This window comes from Rhinolophus ferrumequinum, chromosome 4 (genome assembly GCF_004115265.2).
Source record: "Rhinolophus ferrumequinum isolate MPI-CBG mRhiFer1 chromosome 4, mRhiFer1_v1.p, whole genome shotgun sequence".
Taxonomy (NCBI): domain Eukaryota; kingdom Metazoa; phylum Chordata; class Mammalia; order Chiroptera; family Rhinolophidae; genus Rhinolophus; species Rhinolophus ferrumequinum.
The window spans coordinates 101038387-101054870 of record NC_046287.1 but is presented as its reverse complement, the minus strand read 5'-3'; the positions used below and the strand labels follow the sequence as shown (position 1 = coordinate 101054870).

The window sequence follows — 16484 nt, the reverse complement described above, 5'->3', positions numbered from 1 at the left end:
CATGGGGACAGGTGTTCACAGAGCCCCCCCACACACACACACCACCACCTCCCAGCATACGGAGGCTCTGGGCTGTGCTGGGTGGGGGCTCTGGCGCTGGAAGACTGAGGGGACCCGGGCCCTCTCTCATCATTCCATTTGATGAGAGAGACTGGTTTTTGCTGGTAGCAGCTGTGTGCTTCTGGAAGGAAGACGAAAGAGACATAAAGCAAGATGATGGGCAAAATGGCCTTTGTACGTTATGATGAAGCATGGGGACACCCAGCCTCCTGTTTGATCTGAAAGGGTGATTTCCTTTGGAAAGGGCAGAAAGCGTGGCCCGGGTATAAGACAAAGCAAACATAAATGCCCAATGAGAAGAAGGGGGTGGTACCTCTGCTCCAACTTTATTGAGCAGAACCCACAATGCACCCAAGGACCAGTGGTCCCAGAAGCAAGTGACTTCAGGGCAGGTCAGGGAGGCAGACAGTCTACCAAGGGGTCTTGGAGGAATGGGGTCAAAGTCACAAGTCGGATCGCTGGATGCAAAGGCAGATCAGAAAGGAGGAACTGTGTTTGGGGTACAAAGGGAATAGCCTGTGCGTTGACAGCGAAAATCTCTTCTGTGTGTTTTGAGATGAGGCATCTCCAGCAATTTGGCTTTTACTATGTTAACATGTAGCCAGCTAAGGCATCAGCACTGGTGTTCATTAAAGACTTTTTAGTCATACTTTTGAACTAGAAGTCAGACTCTATCTTTAAAGGCACCAAGGGAGCCACAAGGCCAGGCCACACCGCCTCCAGGCCGCCCCAGAGCCCCAGGACGGAAGGGCAGGGCCCTGCAGTTCTGGGCTCTGGGGAGTGTTGACAAATGACCTGATGCCTGATTCAATGAGTGTGGAGGGAGGATAAGAAGGGGCGTTTTTCCACAAGTGTCCCTGTGTGGGCAGAGACACAGCCTTTGCCCCTCCAGAGGCGCAGATGGCTGGATTTGTCATGAGGGTGACCCTGCAGCCAAGTCAGAGGGCAGCATGTGCGTTCCCAGTTTGAGTGAAGCCACAGAAAACCCTGCGTGTCAGAACTGAAGCAGCCCCCTTGTTCTGGTGTGGGGCCTGGCGATGAGGTCAGGTTGGTTACCTTGATTTTTAAGGCTGCAGGAGGACAGACGTCACTAGCCATGGAGTCAGCATTGCCAAGTGTCATTGTGCCTGATAAGGAAAGCCAGGTATGGAGTCGGGCCTGGAAAGCTGACACCACCGACCATGCAACTACCACTGCACTGCAGCCATGCACTGAGTCTCCTCCTGCACTAAACAAAGGAGCATTTATTCTCCCTGGAAAGTAGAACACGGGGCTGCCGTGTCCTGCCTCTTTTCCCTCACTGCTGACAGTGGGGTAACAGCCAACTTTCAGCAGCAGGGGCAGAACCAGGGGCCTAAGTAATTCCTAGATTTAAATCATCCACCCCCAAAACAAAGGGTTTCTATAGGCAAGGTTTACTCACAGGTACCCACCATAAAGCCTTACTTTCTCCTCGCAGCTGAAAGCAAACTGTCAATTTCTAAACACAGCATCTGTGCTTCTCACCCAGGATTACAGTTTCTTGGGCACTTCCTCAGAACGTCCCCTGGTTGTCACCTGAGACCACAGGGCAAGCAAGCCCAGGGTTTATGAACCTCGGTCTCTCCGGCAGTACGCTGACATGATGCCATGTGTGCGGTGGGCATTCTCTAAATATTCTTGGCATGGATGAATGAATAAGTAAATGCATCGTGTTCGCTGCCACAAAGGATGGAGGAGAGCAGTACTGCTCTCGTAAGTCACAGCCCTTTCTCAATACGCGTCGGTCACTCAGGGAACTCATTCTCAACCTCAGGCCGTGCTTTCCTCCCAGTCCGCCCAGGGTGAAATCCCTGAAAGGCGGGGTGGGAGCTCACCTCCCGGCACCCATGAACCTGAAGGGGGCGTTCTGCCCTGGAGCATGCTCCACCTGTGGGTGGGCTCCACCCAGCGGGGGCCTCAGCTCCATGGTTTCCAACCCAGCACCCCATGTGGGCCTTTGCTCAGACGGCTGGTCCTGCTGCCCAGCCCCACCTGCTGCCCTCCCTCTCCACCTCTTGACACCTTCTCAACCAACCCAGAACTTCCGACCAGAAGTCTTTTAGTGACTGTGGGTATAAACATGTTCTCTGTGTAAAACTGGGAATGAATGGCCCAGGGAGACAGAGGCACAGAACAGGTCGATGTCTGCACCAGGTTTGAGACGTATCAAGGGGCCACCAGGTAGTTAGGTAAGATTGTAGACCGCAGCAGGTGTGAACCTCTACTTACAGGAGTTAGGCTCCGCCAGCTTAGGAGGCAAGATGCTGGAGGTTCAGTTTCTAATATAAGCACCGCAGGTAACTTCAGCTGTAACCTATTCTGTTTCCTGGTCTCAAAGTCTAAACCACCTACAGCAGGCAGCTATGTCTGGTTTCTACTGGCTCTAGAAAAGGAGAACAACTAACCCAAGATGCTCAATAGAATGAAGTGGATTGAATAGGTGACTTTTTTCTTTTAAACTTTCATTTATTTAAATGTGTTTTTCCAGGACCCATCAGCTCCAAGTCAAATAGTTGTTTCAATCTAGTTGTGGAGGGCGCAGCTCACAGCGGCCCATATGGGGATGGAATCGGCAACCTTGTTGTTAAGAGCACCGCGCTCTAACCAACTGAGCTAACCGGCCACCCCCTCAAAAAGGTGATTTTGAACTACAGCAACAGTATTTCCAATGCTCTGCAGCTGCTCTTGTGCCCATGAGTCGCAAGCCTCTGGGGACTGTCCCTGTCCCAGGTATGTACTTGGAAGTGGTCCGAGGAAGCAGCCCAAATGTTCGTGAGAGTGAAGGGCCACCAGCTCTAGCCTGACAGTTAATGCTCTTTGCAAATGCCAGTTTACCTTAGGAATGCCATAAGCACACCACAAGACGCAACACACCAACAGCAGGGGGCAGTAAGGCATCAGAGCCTCGGGAACTTTGGAAGAAGAGAAAAGAAAGGAGCAGAGCTAGTTCTCGTGGAGGCAGAGCTGGCTCACTGTCTCCTGTCAGCATCCACGCTAGTGATGGACATGGCAACCTGGGCTCCTGCCTGCTGTCATCCTGACAGGCTCCTGGGAACTATTGTCTAGTTATTCCAGATGCATTGCCCTCCCTGGGAGGACCCCTGGGCTGGGGTTAACGAGAGGCATTCACATTTTCATTACACAAATACCAAGGGCCTACATACAGACACGTTTTGGTATACCAAAATTCTAGCAGTGAACTTGGCAGACAATTCTAACTTTGTGCTTGAAAGCATGGCCTCGGCAGCCAGACTGCATTGAACCCTGGCTTTTCTGTGACCAGCTCTGTGAATTCTGGCAAGTTATTTTACGTCTGGGTCTCAGTTTTGTCACCTGTAAAATGGGGATGATAATGATACCTACCCTGTAGGGTTAGCGTGAGGATTAAATGAGTCAGCATGTGTAAAGGGGCAAGTGTTAGATATACGTTTGCTTCTGATCATCGCTCCCCTCACGGAACACACAGAGGGTAAACAGGCTACCAAAGTTAAATGTAGAATATATTAGACAGTGGTTAAGTGCTAAGCAGAAACTAAAGCGGGGAGGGAGACAGGAAGAGTATGCATGTGGTGAGGGGTGGACTGTATCTGGAGATGAGGAAAGGCCTGGCTGAGAATGGGATTTTGAGAAAAGTCTGGAAGGGAGGGTGCGAGGGAGGCATGGAGTGTCTAGAGGGAGAACATTCCAGGCAAGAAGTGGGAGTGTGCCTGGGGGGACAAGGGAGGGAGGCCGGAGGGGCTGGAGTGGAGGAAGGGAGGCGGCAGAAGGAAGAAATGAGGTCCGACGGAGAGTGACCTTTTCAAGAAGCTCGCCTAAGGAGCAGGGCTTCTGGCTAAAGCAGCACTAGCTCCCCGCCCCTTCCGTCCACGCGCTTCTCCCAAGAGCAGACACCGAGCCCAGCGCGTTGACCGACCTGCTCCTGGTGCTGATGGCGGATGCGCAGCAGCTGGGCGCCGTGCTCTTCCTGCAGCCGCGTCACCTCCGCCTGGAACTGCAGCTGCAGCCGCTCCTGCAGGTCCTGGAGCTCCGCCTGCTGCTGCCAGCCCAGCTTCCTCACCTCGTCCTCAAAGCGCCTCTCCAGCTCCTCTTTCTCCTTCTGTAGTTTCTCACACCTTGCTGTGTTAAAGGCTGGCGGCGAGAACAGCATCTCTGTAAAAACTGGTGAGGAAGCCCTGAGAGGACTCATCCTGAGTGTCATTAACACCCACGCGCAGAGCGTCAAGGTGAACGTCACAACCGGGGCTTTGCCTCCCACCGCACCGGACCCTCACAACAGCCCCTGGACGGTGATGGGAAGCCCAAGGTCACCAGGTGCGCCAAGAGCTGCCCAGGCAAATTTGGGCTTTCTGACCGCCAGTGCCAGGGTGCTGCCGCTAGAGCCGGGGTCCTGAGGGCCCAGGGGCCACAGGCATCAAAACCGGTGGGCGTTTGTTCAAAAGGCGCGCTCCCAGGCACACCCTGGTGGCTCACAGCCGCCGGGCAGCAGCCCAGGACGCCAACGTTTCACAAGGTCCACCCTGACCTCTCCGCCCATGAAGGCCTGAGTCCCGCGCTTCTGGGACCTGAGACCGGACAGGGCAGGAGCCTGACTGAAGGCTGAAAGGGGGGTCGGGACAGTCTCCGGGCTGCATGACAACCGCGCAGTACCCGTGCGCGTAGGCATGCCACCCTTTCCCAGTCCTGGTTTGCTTCCCAGGCCACCAGCCGGGGATGAACCCGTGACAACAGCTGTTCCACCACCCTGTTCGTGGCTCTCTGGGGCTGCGGACAAGAATGGACTGCTTTCCTTTGAAAGGTCTCTTTCTCAACTGCAAAGTGCTCCCAGGGAGGAGGAAAGCATTTTGACAACCTACTATGTTTATGTCAAATGGCTGATTAGACACACGCACGTGGCACAGGCGTCCAGGTGCAGTCACACATCATTTACATTCCACATGGACGGGTGCTGCCACGCTCCCTGCTCGGTGCACACGCTGGGGACGCATCAGGCCCTTCAAAATTGAACAAGCAGGTATATGGGCTGCTCCGCCATAATCTACACCCTAGGGGTGCTTGATGCTACTCAGAAATATATCCAAGGTGGGGAGGTAGAAAAGGGTGATGGCGGTCAAATATTTGTGGACAGAACTGACTCTGGGTGGTGAACATCCAATGCAATATACAGACGCTGCATTAGAGATGATTGGACACTTGAAACCTATATAATTTTATTCACCAATGTCATCCCAATAAATTTAATGAAAAATAATAAAAATACTGAAAAACCCTATACCAAAATTTAAAAAAATATATACATCCAAGGTGGTTAGACAGCATTTGAAATGCCCTGATCTGAAGTCTCGCCCTAAAGAGGCAGCTAATTCAAGGGCTTCTTTGCCACATTCGGCTCTAAAAGGGTTTGTTAATTAGCCTGACGGACATTTCAAAGCATTTTTTCCCTGGTGAAATGAGTGGTGGCTTGGCTGGGTATTGTACTGCTCACACCTCGTCCTGTGTGAGCAGTGCAGAAAGATCTGGCCAGCCGAGCAGCCGGTTACTGTCCCCAAAAACCTTCTTGGTCTAGGGCTTCAATTGTCCCAGTGTCCCATGTCCCACGCTTTCACAGGGCACTCTGATGCACAGTCTGGCGAAGTTGTAGCACGATCTGCCAATGTAATCAGGGGGTGCCGAGGGCGGTATGGTGGGCACTGTGCCCCCAGGTGTAGGCAATAAGAGGACGCTGTCTGCAGAGAATTGCAAAGCCATCACCACACCGACTCCGAGAGCCCTCTGCTTTTTACTGCCACCTTGTGCCAGCAATTCAAGAATGTCTCAAACATTCTTTCATTGGTCTAAGTTCTAAAAAATTGGTACAGTTACTATTGAGGTTTTTGAAAACAATTTTTGCATTAAAAAATCACCAACCAGGAAAGTTGGAAGTACAGTACAAAGGCATTGTTGTACAAATGACTTTTTCCTCCTTGAGCCATTGCAGAATGAGATGCCGACCTGCTCTCCTGTCAACCCCAAGTTCCCTAGTATACGAGGTCTGCCAATTAAGTTCACGAACTCATCCTAGAAAAAGTGCCACATTCTTCATTGCTGAATATCACTACGGTCGCCTTAGAAGTACTCCCCTTGGGAAGCTATGCACCGACGCCAGTGCCTAGTCCACCCTTCAAAGCAATTTTGGAACTCTTTTTCTGGAATGGCCATCAGAGCTGTCGTCATATTACCCTTGATGTCCTGAATTTCATCAAAATGTCATCCTTTCAATATTTCCTTTCTCTTCAGATAAAGAAAGAAGTCTTTGGGTTCCAGATCAGGTGAGTAAGGAGGGTGTTCCAATGCAGTTATTTGTTTACTGGCTAAAAACACCCTCATAGATGGTGCCATGTGAACTGGTGCATTGTCGTGATGCAAGAGCCATGCATTGTTGGTGAACAGTTCAGGTCGTCTAACTTTTTCACGCAACCTTTTCAGCACTTCCCAATAGTAAACTTGGTTAACTGTTTGTCCAGTTGTTATAAATTCATAATGAATAATCCCTGCGATATCAAAAAAGGTTAGCAATATCATTGCAGCAAGTCGGCGAACTTAACTGTCAGACCTCACATATTGCCTACCCACAAGGTCCCTCTCCTGCACTACCCAGTATAACCCAGTCATCAAAGCCAGGGAGCCAGCCTCAACCCAATAGTGCCCTCCAGTGCTCACACCCTTTTAAGCCCCACTGGTGGTCCCAAAATGTCCTTTCGAGAAAAAGGACCCAGTTCTGAATCACGAGCAGTATTTAGCTGTTCTGTCTCTTCACTCTCCTTTTGTCAAGGACATTTCCTCAGCCTTTCCTTGACCTTCGGCTCCTAGACACTTCGAAAGCTGACAGGCCACTTATGTTATAGAACGTCTCTCACTTCAGTGTGTCTGATGTTTCCTCATTATTAGATTCAGGTCGTGCATGTTTGGCAGAAAGATCACAGAAGCAACGCTGTCTTCTTCTCACTAGAGTATTCATAAACTTGAATCATCTTTAACAAGGAGATTTTTTTTCTTTTTAACTGTTTATGTAGTGAGTCAAGAAAGTCAGGATTATTACCGATTATTGCAAGATTATGCTGAAAATCGTTTTGCGGTAAAGAGGAGGGAATGTTACAAATGGTCCGGCTGGGTGGCAACTGTGTTAGGTATACCCCTGAATGTAGGATTATTGTCACATCTGCTGCGAGCAAGCCTTTTAGGCGAGGTACACCTAAGGGGCAGATTATTGGGGCTGCGCTGGGCTTCCCACTACAGGGAACAGGACAGCATTTGACTGGCTTGCTAGTAAACACGAGTGGGCTAGCAGATGCGGTCTGAGGCTTTCTGACACCTGATCGTGAGGTCGTGGGGGAGGAGGTAGAGTCTCCTCTCCTACCTCTGGTCACTGGCACTACAATCCCTGCGAAAGAACCCAACAGTAACTAATGGCTAAAGTGGCTCAGGCCTGGTGGCAGTGGTGTGGGACTTCTGTTCCCAGGAGTTCTGACCCACGAGCTTTAACAAGCTCTAGCTTTTCCCAAAGACCCTCCACCTAGGGAAAGTCACTAATGATTTCACCAGGGATGTTAGTGAAAAAGGCTGCCAGGATCCACCGACTAGGGAAGAGGTGTTTATGTGAAGACAGGTCCTGGGACAACTGGATTTTATAGGATAGAACAAGGACCATGGAATGTCCTTTAAAAAATAGTGGTTGATGGACTGAGACAAAGTCAAACTAAGGCAAATAGACGAGCAGTAATTTCACGTAAGTGGGGAAAGGCAGAGGGTTGCCCTCCAGACAAGAACAGAGCATGGGGGCCACGAGGTAATGACTGGGGAACCCCAGGTAATGCACCCCAGGGCAGGTTTCTGGGCACAGGGCCTCTTTGGAGGGTGCTCTTGTTTCCATAATTTGGGTGAACTAATTTCATAGTGATCTTCATGCACCCATGGCTGGGATCAAAATAAAGCAATGACAATATGTCTGCTTGCATTTAAACCAGGTCTGCAAAGCAGTTTCCAGAGAAGAGACACAAATGGCCAAGAAACACAAGAACAGATGGTCAGTGCCATTCATGATAAAATACACGCAAACTGAAGAAAGTTATAATGTTTCATCTATAAGACTGATACAAATGAAATATTCTGATAATACAGGAAGGGAGGAGGAACTGGCACTCAGTGGGCCATTGGTGGGGGCAAACTGATACGCTGCTTTGGCGGGCACAAATATCTTCAAAATGATAGGGATGGTAGGTTACGGGGTTCTTTTTGGGGGTGATGAAAATGTTCTAAAATAGTTTGTACTGACATTGCACAACTTTGTGAACACACTCAGTCCACTGAATTGTACCCTTTAAGTGGGTGAATTCTACAGCATGTGAATAATGTCTTACGGTTTTTACAAAAAAGAAAAAAAAAAATAAAACAAAAAAATGTCCTGAGAGGAAAAATGTCTCAGAGGGTAAATTTAGACATTCTTATAGAAGGAAAGCTCATATTATGATTTTCAAACGCTGTATAACAGTGGCAAAGATATATGGAGGCAAAATGAAACATAAAAAGCCCCACCACTATGGGGTTTTACACATACACACACACACACACACACACACACACACACACAGAACTTAATGGAACTTAAGAACTATTCTTCCTGTTTCTTAATGAGAGATATATTGAGCACATAAAACTCAGATGAAAATAATTTTTAAAAATGTAAATCATTTATTTTGTCTCTGAAAAGTACTATTTTGTATGGGGAAAACGTTTATTTATCATATGCTAATGTTAGTATCTGTAACTCTAGAAAATCAAGGCAATAAGTTGACTATACAGATTATGTAGTTGAAATAAAATAGATGAAAAGGTAAAGAGATGAATAAAAACAAATCAGTTACGTTGAAGAAAAAATTTAAACAACACATAGCTTTTAACCCAACAATTTCACAAGTGCACAAAAAACTGTGGTCAAAGATGATTACTCCAGTGTGATTTGCCCCGGGGAAATATTGGGGGGCTAGTTAAATAAGTGATAATCCAATACACATGTAGGACAAATCTTAAATACAATGGGATATAGGCAATCAGTAAAAAAAAATAAATAAGGTAAATCTTTCTGTGCTATCATGGAATGATATCTGTAATACATTTTTAAAGAAAAAAAGCAAGATGCAGAAATAGTACACTCGCATAATTCTCTTTGTAATGGAAATGTATCATATTTCTGTCCCTCTTCTCTCAGGAGCTTGTGTGGTGAAGTTACAGGACTCACTGCCCAACTAACACCGGCAACAATATGTATTTAATAAAATCCTATTGTTTGCATGCTTTATGAGTAAAAACATTTTTTAAATTACTATCATGATTAAGGAGAAAACTGGGTTTGAAACGGTTACGGTAGCCGGTGATCAGAAGGCTACAACTCTTCTATTTTACCTTTGGCTTTATTTATGCTTGTACAGGATAATTCATGGGCCTGGCACTCGATCTGGGGGCTCAGAGACTGTTGGTTTTTATCCTCAAGCTGTCCCTTGAATGCACTGTTGCCTTAAATAAATCAGGAGTTGTGTGGGCCTCAGTTTTGCTGCCTACAAAGTGGCAAAGTACTCTCTTTTTTCACATACAGTTCCAATCCCCAAATTCCCAATTGCCATTATGTACAAGAGCGTGATGCTTATATATTCGTCCAGTGACCCTGTGTTGTAAGCCTCAGGCCTGCAGAAGATATTGGATAAGAAGAGCAGCTGGAGCACCAAGGGAAAGAGCTCCAGTAACAGAGTCTCTAAGGAAATAAATATCCTCTTGCCTCTGGTAAATCTTCAAAAATGTGTCTATTCAGGCATTTTGCAGACACAGAATAATGGAGGCTGATTTAATAACATTAGACAACATCAGGAGTCTTACTTTCATCATTTCTTTATTTCTGTTCATGTGAAAACACTTGGGACTTTAGTGAGAGGCCAACACCACAATAATAAATCCCTAGAACCTAAGATGCTGAGAAGGGAATTTCTAAAGTGACAGGATTGCGATAAGCTCAGAGTATAACACTTCTAATGTATGAATGTGAGTTTGGAAAGCAAAAGCAAGGTTAGAATCTGCTGTACAGTTTAAATAATTGAGCATCTATATGTAAGTGTATATGACTATAGTGTGTGTGCATGATTTCAAAATACCTAAGATACTATTACAGCTGCACATAGGACACCCTCAGGCATATATAATACAGAGGTACCAATCTAGCAACCTGTGAGTGGAAAACACGAGAATGCAGTGTGAACCTTGGGACAATGGTGGAGGAAAATCACTATGGAACTGTTTGTAAAACAAGCTTAATTTCGACCACGGTTCATGAATCAAGTGAGAGGGGGAAAAAAAAACTCAGTAAGTAAGATCAATTTTCTTTAAATAGTTACCCCAAATGTCTTGTAAATAATTATAACTTTTTATTGGCTTACGAGTGAGGTAGCAAAGATTGGTGGTTATAGCACTAGACTTAAACTGGAGAGAAGGATCTGGCCCTACAGCTCATGAGAAAAGCATAAGGAATGATACTGTGTTGTCTTTTATGTACTGGAGTGTGCTTCAGATAGATATAACGATTATAAAATAAGTCATCTAAAAGTGATGAAATTGTGCTGTGTGTCACCCCGTGGTACTATTATAATACTCACGGTTATGAGCTAAATGGTGTCCCCTCCGCCTGGAATTCCTAGGTTGAACCCCCAGGACCTCAGAACGTGACAGCTTTTGGAGACTGGATTTTTACAGAGGGAATTAAGTTAAAATGAGGTCATTAGATCCTAATCCAATATAAGCAGCATACTAATAAGGATTAGGGCACAGACAGCTAGAGGGGGAAGACCATGGTGAGGACACAGGGAGGAGGTGGCCGTCTATCAGCCAAGGAGGGAGGCCTCAGAAGAACCCAACACTGCTGACACCTTGATATCAGACTTCTGGCCTCGAGGATTGTGAGAAAATATGTTTCTGTTGTTTCAGCCCCCAGCCTGCGGTCCTTTGTTATGGCAGCTCTGGTAAACTAAGCCAGTCCCTGTTGCACATATTGGTGGCAGGTGATCCCACAGTTAGATAAAAGACTAAGTTGTTTCTTTGGGAGATGAGAATAAATGAAAGGACAAAGTAACTTTCAAGGAAAAAGTATACTTAAAAATTACCCATAATCTTGCTGAAGAAAGAAAATGGGATTTTCAATTGTATAATATAATCCCTTCATAGCTGTTGCACTGGTATGAATTCTTAATACTCTGCTAGGAACTTCTCATGTCTCCCTATCTAACATTTTGGTGGCTGCCTTGTACTCTTTATAATTTATATGCCCTTACTGTTGGACATTTAGATTATGAGCATTTTATGCTATCAAGTTTTTTTTTTTTTTTGATGGCCTAGTCTATAACAAATGAGTGCCCACCAGGGGGAGCTATAACGCCTGGAAAACGCCCTCTGGTGGCAAATGCCTTTGTCCAAACTTGTCAGATCACAGTGACACGCAGGAGGCAGGCACTGTGTCTCAGTAAACACGCCACCTGGGATCCTGACCACATTGCCCTCTACAGCCTACTCTCTCTCTTTCTTTAAGACCTTCTTTTTGATGAAAATGTCAAGAAGGAGGGGCTGAAAATGGAGTACGAAAGGATCAGAGACATGAGAGTGACAGAGCTAGAGAGTGAGTCCTGGGTGTCTTGTCATCCTTGCAGGTCCATGCAGCACCTGCAGGGCTCAGTGACTAAATGGGAGCTCGCACCATAAAAACTACAGCATTTACAGTGCTTCCTGGGTGCCAAGTACCTGGCACACCTTGCCCCACCTGGACAGGTACTGTTACTCACTGTCGCCCTACTAGGTGTCCAGTGGGTAGCCTGATCTTCATTGGCAAAGAGCAGGCAGGGGCTGAGAAAGGGTAACTAACTGATCCAAGGCCACCGAGGAGTGTGCCAGGCCCTACTGAGGACCTCTCCCCGGTCCTCCACCCCTGAAGTGACACCCATCACAAGGCACCAGGTTTACCTAGCTCAGAGGCAAGCCGTTGGCGCGTCCTCCTTCAGGCACTCGCTGTTTGGAATTGCATCTCTTTACCTCTTTTTTTCCCTTACCAGTGGGCAGGGACAGCGTCATACTCATGTTTGTACTTGTGGTCAGATAGGCAGGCTGACAGTCAATAGACAGCAACGGGATATATCATTGAGCACCGGCTACGTGCCACTCCCGGCCCTGAGCACAGTGCTGAACAGGCCACACTGTCCTGCAGGGCAAACAGAAGCGCACGCTTTTTAAATAGCAAAATTGTAGCTAGCAACGTGTTAGTTAACTGCAGTGAAGAAAGTCACATAAGGGCAAAGCTGGGGAAGGCCCGGGCAAAGGGGCGATTAGTTTAGCTGGGATGACGAGGAAGGCGGCTCTGAGACCACCCATCCGCATAGGCCTGAATGACAGAAAGTGGCGTGTGTGAAGAGGAGGGCGGGACTTCCGGGTGGAAGGCACCGCCAGCGCAGAGCCCTGAGACGGGAACAATTTGGGCGCACTAAGGAACAGGAAGACCAGCACCGGAGTGTCCATGACGGAGAGAGTGGAGGGAGGTGAAGTTCAAGGGACAGGCAGGGTCAGATGGCGTAGGGCCTGTGGTCCCCGGAAAGGAGTTAGGGTTATACTCTGGTGGCCGTGGGAAGCCTTCCCCTGGGCAGTTTTCAACGGGCTAACAGAGCTAACTGGGCTTGCGCAGGACCCCTCTACGGGCTGCATGGGAGATAAGGAAGGAGGCAGGCGAGCAGCGCTGAGGGTGCTTCTGGAATCCAGGCAGGTTTAAGGGTGGCTGGGACTGCTGCTGCAGCCTGCTGAGGGGCGATTGACATGTGATATATCTGAGAGGCAAAGCCACCTTGACTCACTCCTGGAGTGGATGGGGGAGGTGAGGGATAAACAGGAATCAAGGATGACTCGGGTTAGTGGTCTGAGCAACTGGGGACGGTGATGCCATCTCAGGAGGTGGAACATCGACAAAAGAGTCCAACTAGGGAGAAATCCACACATTAGGCAGCGAATGAATCTCTACTGAATTAATAGAGGAATTCATGTACATCTAGGGGTCCGTAATTCACAAATATGATGGTGGAATTCTCCCCTGGTGTATGGTACCCAGGGAAGGCTTTTCTGGACATTGTCAATTAGTATGAAAAATAGGAAATTCAAGACTGCTGGATTTTGACAAGCCGTGTGACAGTTTAATGATGAATGACAATATCCCATTTCCCCTGGTTCATATGCTGTGGTCTATTTAATAAAAGTGTTGAAGTCTTAAAAGCATGAGACCTCGGGACAGACTCTAGTTATTAAATCTCCCTGGTGAAGCAGGGGAAGATTGACAGAGGTGTTTTTCTCCCTGCCAGTGTATAAACTGTTTGTGGAGATTACGTGAGATTTGGCTGCAGTAAGATACACAGCCTTTTCTAGCTGCTAGGAATTTCGAATGCTATGTAACGAAAGAGAAAGGTTTCTTACCACGGTAGTGTTTTAAAAGGCACTAACATTAACTTATCTATAACATTAACTAACATAACTTATCTGTTGCACAAACTTCGGGAACACAGCCCCTGAACTGGATGACTACATATAGGAGGTCACGAGGTCCCCCAACTACATGTCGTATGTGGCACTGAAGGCCCAAGCCCTGACACTGAACCTTTCTCATAAGGGTGATATGAAATAACTTTCTGTACCCTGAATCCTGGATATCAGAGTTTCTGGATAACAGAGATTAGAAGGGATGAAGGGGGAGGAGGACTGAAAGCCCAGGAAAGGATGTGGCCAGGTGACAGCCACCTGGAAAAGAGGGGAGACAAAGCAGAACCAGCAAGAAGGAGGCAGGAGGAGCAGGCGTCTCCAGGCCCCACCTCTGTTCCAGGCTCATTCACAGGCTGCGGGCGTGTTCTCACCTATGAGAGGAGAGGTTGGGCAGTGCTGTGGGCTGAAATGTGTTCCCTCTAAATTCACACGTTCTGTGCCTACCCCCCAGCACCTCAGAATGTAAATGGGGTCTTTGAAGAAGTGATTAAGTTACAATGAGGCCATTACGGTGAGGCCCTACTCCAATCTGACCGGGGTCCTTATCGGACGAAGAAGACACAAGGGACGTGTGTACTCAGGGGCCACCTGAGGACACAGGGAGGAGGTCTGGGAGCCAAGGAGGCCTCAGCAGAAAGCAGCCCGCCGGCACCCTAATCAGGACTTCTGGCCTTTGCGACTGTGAGGAAGAAGTTTCTGTTGTTTAAGCCTCCAGCCCTGGCGACCAATACAGGCACCCTGTGTGCAAGCCGCCTCTCTGTGCTACATTCTAGAAGTCTATGCCTGTTGTCGTGGTGACCCAGGTCATCCAGAAGAGTTTCTGCTATGCCCACTGTCTTCTCTTGAAGACCATTTTTTAAATTACGATTTCCTCCCAAAATGGACCCCTAAAGAGATAAGCTTCACCTACAGAGAAAATGCGCTTTTACAGTGTCACTCCCCAGTGACATGAGAAAAGAGTAACTGATATCAGTGCTGGGCATTTGTATATCTGTGTTCACAAAGTTCTTTAACACACAATATTACCTCGTGTACTCTTTACAGCAGATTTCAAAGCTGAGTAAAGGGGGCATTTCTGCTCTGATTTTATAGAGGAGGGAACAGGAGCTCGGAGGGGTTAGGTAACTTGTCTGAGGTGACACAGCTAGAAAGTCAGAGCCAGGACTCAATCCAGGTGTTCTGAATCTCCGTAGAGCTCTTTTAAATAATGACTGCTTTTCTTTTCTACCTTATGGTTTGGAAGGAGGAAAACAAAGAAATACAAGGAAAAACAAATACAAAAATCCCAATTGGTTTATGGTTCCTTTTTCATGATAAACACTTTGTGCCACTTTTAGTGTTCTTTAGGACAAAGCATGGGCATTTCAACAAATGGATAATGACTGATCCCATATGTGCAGATAATTGCAATGTTTCTCAGTAACTCACTTCTTGGTCTGAGAGGAGAAAAATATATGGGTGATTTATGGAGACAAAGGAGGAAAGAGGAAATGGATTTATAAGAGGGTGGTTATAATTATAAGTTTTGAAAAGAAAAGAGATGTTGTCTACGTGAGCGCTAATAACTGCCCATAAGTAGGAAATGGCTGTATGGGGAAATGGTTTGCATAAGCTTCCTTCTTCCTTTCCTCCAGGTTAATTTCGGCTTACAGAGTTTTAAAAGCATCTCCATGGCACAGGCGCACCTAACATACTACCAGGGGGCACCCTGAAGGCCTGGGCTTTTGTCTTTAATTTTTTTTTCTCCTGTGAAAAATTGGCATCAAAAAGATGACCCTTTAATTTTGTCTGAAATTAGTATTTGTTACATGACACACAAGTAACATCATCCCCACACTGAACGTCCCTTCTAGAAGGAGCTCTGAATAACTTCCCGAAACATGTTTACACAGAAGCGTAAGCATAAGTGGAGCCCTCTTTCCTGTGTAGAATTGACACTAGAGAGTTCTAGAAACTGAACTCCCAAGGCCCTGCCATTTAACAAGCTTCCCAGCTGGGTGGCCCCATTCCACAGCACGCTGCTAACTGCTAATCCTCCGTTCCATAGTTTGCTCTTTGGATATGGAGACCAAGGGGCTGCTGCCTGGTCAATTTTAAGGCACTTGAGGGACGCAGGCTTAAATGCTGTCATTCCTTCTTTCAAGATGTCAAGGGCGTGGCCTGGGTGTTCTATGCTCTCCACCTGTGGGCGATACCTCTCTGAGGTCTTCCCAGGCCTCTGATTGTCTTTAATTTTTTGTCCAAGAGCTTACTGCTTTCAGATTTGCACAGGAATGAGGGAGTAATGTGGTCAGTCTATAAAAATCCTTTAAAAAAAAAAAAAAAAGGCGTGCATTTCCCCATGAACTCATTCCAGCCTCTTTCCATAACTTCCAAGGACATCAAATCGATTCCAAGGAGAGAAATGGACCACCCTGAACGGTCTGTATCCACTAATTTTTAGGCACAGACACAGAAGCAGCAAAATTTACATGCAGTAGCCCACGTATGTGTGATCAGCAGAAATATTTGTCTCGTACCCTGGCTGGCCTCTTGCTGCCTTCACCTGTGGAATCTTATCACTTAGCACGAGGCCAGGTAAGTTTCCATAAAGACACATTGGCTGGGACAAAGCCAGGTCATCATTGGTTACAGAGCCAGAGTCCTCAGCCTGTGAGGAGACCGGCGGGGGACACTGAGACCACAGCACGGGGAGTGTGTTCCCTGCAGGGGACCTGTGGCATCTCACCTGCAGACACTTGGCTTGCTCCTCCTGATGGGTTGGTCCCCACCGTGGGGCAAAGCCCATATAATTGAAAGCTGGCTCCTCCGGGGATGTATCTAGT

The 16484-nt window shown here is 47.3% G+C and overlaps 1 protein-coding gene across 2 annotated transcripts in view; it reads right to left on the bottom strand.

Moving 5' to 3' along the window:
* MTUS2 (microtubule associated scaffold protein 2) overlaps positions 1–16484 on the bottom strand; it is a 508660-nt gene that overhangs the window by 15632 nt on the left and 476544 nt on the right. For both annotated transcript variants that reach the window (XM_033104383.1, XM_033104384.1), the window contains one exon: positions 3995–4209. In XM_033104383.1, the coding sequence (XP_032960274.1) occupies positions 3995–4209 (215 nt within the window). The remainder of the gene's footprint in view (positions 1–3994; positions 4210–16484) is intronic.